The 7,400-nt window shown below is 42.1% G+C and overlaps 1 protein-coding gene across 2 annotated transcripts; it reads right to left on the reverse strand.

The window, feature by feature from the left end:
* Positions 1–4,391: 4,391 nt before the first annotated feature.
* On the reverse strand, positions 4,392–6,797 carry LOC147633606 (U11/U12 small nuclear ribonucleoprotein 25 kDa protein-like). 2 transcript variants are annotated; one of them, XM_086806736.1, is made up of 5 exons: positions 6,655–6,797; positions 5,707–6,543; positions 5,320–5,407; positions 5,125–5,224; positions 4,392–4,972 (listed from the first exon to the last, which is right to left on the reverse strand). In XM_086806736.1, exons 2-5 carry the CDS (start codon positions 5,963–5,965, stop codon positions 4,874–4,876), a joined length of 546 nt encoding a protein of 181 aa, XP_086662862.1. In that variant the 5' UTR covers positions 5,966–6,543; positions 6,655–6,797; the 3' UTR covers positions 4,392–4,873. The 2 variants fall into 2 exon arrangements, with proteins under 2 accessions (XP_086662862.1, XP_086662861.1); XM_086806735.1 differs by having other exon boundaries at positions 5,707–6,764.
* Positions 6,798–7,400: the final 603 nt, after the last annotated feature.

Consider the following 7,400-nt stretch of genomic DNA (forward strand, 5'->3'; position numbering starts at 1 on the left):
TTATTAAATGTAAGAATGGCTAAAAACCAAGCCCTTGCACAAGAGCAAGAAACCGTACATGTTATGTTTGGACACTTGACCAATGACAAGCTCAAGGCTGCCAAATACTAACTGAAATGTAGAGAACATTATTTTCCTCAACCCTATTAACATCCTTTTATGTGGATCCATAGGTAGGATTTAGATAAGGAGAAGTTTATACTAGAGATTGATTTTGGGCTATCGAACATATTATGTCACCAATCTAAATTTATTTATGATCATGGAAAGATTAGATTTAGTTGAGGAATATAGAGTCAACCTGCAATAGAGGATTTCACTTAGGCAACACTAGGATAGAGGGTGTTTAACCTTCCTGTTAGCATGGTCTCCCTTGTTCTACTTTTGTGTAAGGTTGTTTGTCAGCTTACCTTTCTATGACAAAAACATATCTTTTGTAAGACATATAAAGCCACCTTACTCTATGCTTAATGCCAAATGGGGGAAGTCTCAGACTTCATGTATCCTTACATACATGTTTGATGGGGGGCTTAAGCTTTGGCAACTCTAACACCATCTCTTGTTTTTTAACGTGTAACAAACTAGCAAAATTCAATTGATCGAAGCGGGCATACCAAAGCTCCACATCACTTATAGCACGTGTGGTAATAATTGAACATCATTATGTGCCAGTGTCTCATACCTATCTAACTTGTAAAGCCCATGGCTTAGAGTACCAAATACCACAGTGATGTCTCCACTCCGGCTATGAACTGTATACCTATCATCAACAAATCTGACCACTAGGTCTTCCCTAGCAATGGTAGAGACTAACATCAAGTCCCTTTTGATGCTTGATACAAACAATACTTCTTAGAGAAGGATTATCCCACCATTTACAAAAGAGAACAACCCTACCAACTCCTTTTACTGGATACACGAGGAGTTGTTTGGACATGTGACTGATCCTACTTGAGGAGCATACTCAAGTGACGAAAATAAATCACGCTGAAAAGTAATGTGCTTGCTAGCATCGCTATCAAACTACCAGACATGCTAATTTGTCACTGACATGCATACGCCATGGACAGAAGGATCATAACTGTAGTGCACAATGAATGCCCAATCATCCTGTGCATAATGAATGCCCAATTATCCTATGCATAGTTCACTCACTCCTTTTAAAAACTTGGTGCTGATGCATAATGAATGCCCAATTATCCTATGCATAGTTAACTCACTCCTTTTAAGGACTTGGTGCTGATGCATCAGCCAACCACATCCATGCCTGACTCTTTCCACATCCATGCCTGACTCTTTCTTCTTCTCCTTCTTCAGCCATTTTTGCATTCATTGATATAATGGCCTGGCTTCTAACAATAGTTGCAATTGCCTTTCTTCTTAGGTTGATCACCCTCCTTCTCGGCATCCTTTTCAGAAGATTGGGCTGATTCTTCCTTTGGCTTATAGTTGCCCTAAGAAAAGGCTTTGCCTTTACCTTTTTGACTGGCAACAATGCCTCATCCCCCACATGCATACTAGTTCAGTTTTGCCAAGATTACTCTTCTGGCAAGAGCTCTGTACCCAACTCATCAAAAGTAAGGGCATTGGGGTTACCCTTCATCAATGAGCTTAAGTGTAAATGCAAAACCCTAGTATGAATCTGGTAGAGCTATGAGAGGAGTAGATACTAACAAATTGTTTTCATGCTAGGTGTGCACACACCTCCTACCCCCCACTCTTAACATACGTATACTCACACATACAAAATCCAAACCACAATTGTATGCAGATGCACACCCTCTTCCCTTGCACACATATACGCAAACCCACGAGTGCACACACCCGCCTCCATGTGCAAACCCTCGTAATATAAATACTCACATGCGCACACTTTGTAAACACACGCGTACGTACCTTCTCGATGTACAAACACACACTTATCCCCCATCCTACCCCCCCCACCCCCCCCCCCCCCCCTCAAAAAAAAAGCCCCTCCACTCCATCCCCCCTTGTCATTTTTCAAAATTTAATTTAATTTTACTATTTAAAAACTCCCCTCTAACTTCTTTTTTCTCTTGTTTATATTTTTTCTTAAATAAGTAGGGACCTCAACTTACTTTTTAAAAATTATCAATTAAAATTTTCAGGGATTTTTTTTAAAAAAAATGCGGCGTGCAGCAGGGCCGGCCTCCTCTCGACGACTGTATGTTTTCATTGTGTGTGTGTGTGTGTGTGTGTGTGTCAATTTGGTTTTTTTCCGCTAACAGAGAGTAAGAATGTGGGAGGGTTTGCGCTTGCCGTAAGCGAGAGCGAGCGAGCGAGAGAGAGCGCAGGGGAGAGAGGGAAAGGGAGTGTGAAAGAGAGAACAGGGGAGAGATAAGGAAAGAGAGAGGGAAATAAACAGAGAGGGAGAATGAGAGAGAGAGAGAGTGAAAGAGAAAGCAAAGAAAGCAGCAACACGGCAACAAAGCTCAAAAGTAAGAAGTAGAAGAAGACCAAGAAGCAACTGCCAATAGCTCCAATAGAAGGAAGCCCGAGAAGAAGAGGGACACACTGAACAAGCAACCAAGTTTACCTGGAACCACACTTCACACACATCATATCGTCACCGGCACTTATATCCATAGACCTAAGGAGTCTGTTTGTCCTTTCTCTGCTCAGTCCAACTCTTTTTCTAGCTATCTGCACGGCTACTAGCCTTCACATATCATGCAAGGACTTTGTGAAGATGTCCTTGAGTCATGTTCTTGCCAAGTTTAGTTCAACCCTCTTTCTAGCTATAAATCGCAAATCCAACATCTGTGCACTCACAAGGGTAGCCTTCCATCCATGCACAAGGACTTCGGTAAGACATCCATGGGAGCATCCACCACTTTTAAATGTCCAGAAATTTGGAATTTCATCCATAAGGCATACAAGCGCTTCAATGCTCCACTTCTTTCCACCAACTTTGCCATGCTTCAAGCAAGAGGGCCAATTTTAGCCACCACCAAAACAAGCTCAAGAACCGCCTAAATCTATTTGGCCATGTGTAACAAGCCACCCATAGCTCGTGGTTAACCATGCTAATCAAGCAAGGTGGAGGTCAAAGCAAAGCCATATGCCCAAGGTCGACATTGTCCAGCAACTAGGAATTTCATCCGTAAGGCATACAAGCTCTTCAATGCTCCACTTCTTTCCACCGACTTCACCATGCTTCAAGAAAGAGGGCCAATTTTAACCACCACCAAAACAGGCTCAAGAACCGCTTGAATCTATTTGGCCACGTGTGACAAGCCACCCATAGCTCGCGGTTAACCAAACCCAATACACCCTAACCTCATCATCGAATCCATCCAAATACATTTTTGGATGTGGGGACCATAAAGCTAGCCCATGGTATGACCCATTGCCTAAACTCCGATACCAAGTGCATAGCATAAAGATTGTCCTAAATTCAAATATCCACCTTCTATTCATTCATAGACTACCAAGCTGGTTAGAAAACTTGGAGGCTAGAGAGGATTAAGTGTTAGAATCCATTAATAGTAATCAAACTAATTAAAAAGTAGATCAAACAAGGTACTAAACTCTAAAATCACACTAAATTTATTCATAAAACTAAAGGAAAGTACACCTTTTATAGCCCACGAGGGCTCATCTCGACATCATTGCTTATGTCACACATTTCAACCCATTTCTTACATAATTCAAATTTATCTATCCTAGCCACACTAAATCACACTCACCCAATCACTCTTACACACCTCATATTGCTTCTCATCTTATTGTCGATAACACTCACCATCGATGTCTCTATCTACCATTAATGGCACTTGCATACTAGACCTAGACTTGTCACATTCTACATGCAAAACTAATGCTACATGCAAGACCTATACAAGGAACCCTAGCGCACACACTCAAAATTGATTATATACGCAAAATCACAAACCCTAATTTGGTTGCGAATGCAAAAAACGTAAACCTTACTTTGTTGCATGCACCACAAATCCTAATGTAGAAAAACACAGCCTAGAGATGTCACATCCTAATGCATGGACTTTGGTGTGCTTGAACTGCCTCTAGCTCAACCAAAAGATTTAATACCAACATAATACACTAGCTATGCAAAAGGGTGATTAATTGATAATGGAAGCCATTGTGAGATGATGACGAGAGGGAAATGAATGTTCACCCTACTAACGCTAATCCAACACAAAATTGGACCTACTCTAGACTGACTATACAAGCATGCCAATTCTCCCATGTTAGAAAAAAAAACATGGGGCTAGAATCCATTGTTAATAATCAAACTAATCAAGAATAGCTTAAGCAAGAAAACCGAGAGAATAAAAATCTCTCGCACTTAAGGTTAGGCGAAGTACTTCCTTTATAGGCACAAGGGCTCACCTCCACATCATTGCTTACATCACACAATTGAACTCATTCCTTATAAAACTCGGTCTTTCTCTGTCTTAAATTCACTCACCATCACACACTCTCAAACCATTCACCTTTTGCACACACGAACACCTGCTCCTATTGGAGCTTACATTTCAACAAAGCTGTGTTGCCGTTAGTGTCGCTAGAGGCGAAGAGCAAAGCCTGAAAAGGGGCAAAGGCTGGGCACCAAAGAGCATAAGCCCATCAAATGTAGCTCTATGCTTGACCATGTCACTACCATCACTGCAGTGCACCATGAGAATTAAATAAATAAAATATGATTCCCAGGACCTCCTTGAAGGGTTTACAAACTGGGCATACACAGGGTTTGCAAGTGCCCTAGCCAGTGTTGGTACAATTTGATGGATAAGAAAGGATCACATCCTGATTGTCCTCAAAAAACAGAGACTGAGGTTGAAGAAGAGACTAGCACTGGTGGTTTTTCATTCTTGAATTGGCCCAGCACCTACATTGACAGCCTGTGTTTCTTCCTCAAACCATTGAAGAAACCACGCTGCTGGCAGTCTTTTGATGGCCTCGTATCAAGATGCCGCACAAAACACAGCTGCAGTATTGGACCCAAAGAAACCCACACTTATCAAGACAGCTAAATGTTGCAGAAAAAGTACACAAATTCTGCTGCTATCAAAACACGTGAAAATGGGCAGGTCCAGATGTGGATAATTCCTCTAGCCATCAATTTGCTTTAAAAATTACCTCATCTGACTCTCCGACTCCTAGCTGATGTAGGACAAGATGGTCTTCAAGCAGCTTCTGGTCTCTGAAGCTGAGACAGAAGTGCCCCCAAACATGTGGCCTAGACACATACAAATGCAGGAACATGTTAATTACATACACACATGCATAAAATAATCCAAGACTAGGGAAAGGAATGGAAACCCATTATTATACCAAGAAATGTGGCTTCCACCATCCTCAAATTTTTTCTCTATTGCTTTTTTCAATTCCAAAATTGCGGCCATCTTTGGCACTTCAACAACTGCAAAGAGGTTAGGATAATTAACAAGATAAAATGTGCATTAAAAAATAATACTGATTAGCAACATAAAGCATTCTCGTTGGCCAAACAGAACATGCACAAAGTGTGAAAGGAAGCATACAAAATGCAAACTAATCCCCATTACGGGGCATGCATAACCCTACCTCATCAGCAACATAAAGCATGCATAAACCATGCCAACCTCATTAGAAATCATGCATTGTGACCATACTAATCAGGATTTTCACATTGACTCCATAACGCAAAGAAAAACAAAAGCAAAAAACTGCAAGGATTACCAAAAGCAGTATCGTCCATCCGCCGAATGAGAAGCTTCATAGTATTAGATTTCCGTGGGAATGCCAAGGTTCTATGCCTTGGGATGACCTTGGACTGCTCTATAAGTTGTTCTTCATTGCCATTCACATGGCTTTCACTAAGAAGAAATGTGCGATCGGAATCCCCTTCTGACACCATGCCATCTCCTTGCACCTTTGCAGCACTGTCTATCCTCTGATACTGCTCGCCCCGCCCTGAAAGAAAGCTTGCAAAATGCATGGTAGCTGGACACAGAGAGACGAAGCCCCAAGCACACCTGACACCTGAGCCCCCTAATGATGCAGCTACCGGTCATCCATACAAGCGCCCCACCAAGAGCTGGGCCTTACAGGTGCCACAAGGCCGGGTGAGTTTGCCTATCCTCTAAGCTTTTATGCTAGCCTGCTATGATGAATATGCGTTGATCAACTTTTTCCCATGTATATCAACATCACAATCAAACAACTATGGTATCTTTCTTATGAAGAATGCAATGGCATCAGTTTGGTTTCCAAGTAATACACCCTGTCTGTACATGAGGAAGTGAATATGAGGACTTTTTTTTTAATCATTTATCATCAGTTTGGCCTCCAAGCTAGCATGCTAACACATCTCTGTGTCCATGCTTCTATAAAAGAAGTGCTATCATCAAGATGAGCAACAGAGTACGGGCTTTCACCCTCCTCTTTATGTAGAAAAAAAGCAAGAAGAGCTATTCATGCCTGAAGCATCGCTCGCATGAAGAGTTGTTCACCTTGTGAATTGAGAGAAGACCCATTTGCAGCCAGCATGTAGAACGGTAAAGTGGGCCTCAATACCTGCAGCCCAAGACCCATTGTAGAACACCGTTACTCCACACGATGTTGAGGCCTGCAGAAGGCCATGGAGGTTGTGGGGGATCAATAAAAGGGCCTTCTAGCAATCAGTACCTGCGATAGGTGAGTTTTCCATTTGAACAAAGAAAGCGCCCACGCCCCAGCTTTTCCCAGACAAGTTTCACGAGATGGTAGCAAGAGGTTAATAATATTAGCGAGCAAATGTGACTGTGATTTGGCTCAAATAAGGGAAGTCACGAGCAATGCATGATGATTCTTGATTTGGCCGGTAAATTTTGGGGCTTCACACAAAACCCTCCACAACGGCCACGCTCTTCTATTCAATAGGCTGTTCGTTTTCATGTTTGAATTAATTTTAAAGGAATATTCCAGATTTTCTTCTCGTTGAGTTTCCATTTTTAAGGTTCAACCTCCATTATCATTTTGGCAAAAAATCTCATATAGACTTTTGTTTTATGAAATGTGGACAAGTTTAGCTTCCCCATGCACCATCTCCTCTCTCGGGTCACGCGTGGTTAGGGTAAATCTTTGCATCGTATCCTCTCTTGGGTCACATGCAACAGCATGAAGGGGACGTGTGTGTGTGTGTGTGTGTGTGTGCGCCCCACATGCAAGATGGTGTGTGGTGCTAGCGTTACCTGCTTTGTTGATGTTTGTGAAAACTCTCTCTCTCTCTCTCTCTCTCTCTCTCTCTCTCTCTCTCTCACACACACACACACACACACACACACACAAAGAGCGTTATGCCCTCGCTCTCTCTTTATCTCTTGTGTCGTCTTAGGCGTTCACAGTAAAACTCCTCATGTTTGGAGTTGGGAGGACATGGGCAATGAAGGAGG

The sequence above is a fragment of the Cibotium barometz genome, chromosome 12, assembly GCF_041138505.1.
Source record: "Cibotium barometz isolate CiBa-2024 chromosome 12, ASM4113850v1, whole genome shotgun sequence".
Taxonomy (NCBI): Eukaryota; Viridiplantae; Streptophyta; class Polypodiopsida; order Cyatheales; family Cibotiaceae; genus Cibotium; species Cibotium barometz.

Coding starts and splice junctions, on each gene's coding strand:
- LOC147633606 (XM_086806736.1), bottom strand. CDS start 5,965: ATGCATTTTGCAAGCTTTCTTTCAGGGCGGGGCGAGCAGTATCAGAGG. Junction 5,225..5,319: donor GGTGGAAGCCACATTTCTTG/GTATAATAATGG, acceptor GTATGTGTCTAG/GCCACATGTTTGGGGGCACT. Junction 4,973..5,124: donor GAGTCGGAGAGTCAGATGAG/GTAATTTTTAAA, acceptor CCAATACTGCAG/CTGTGTTTTGTGCGGCATCT.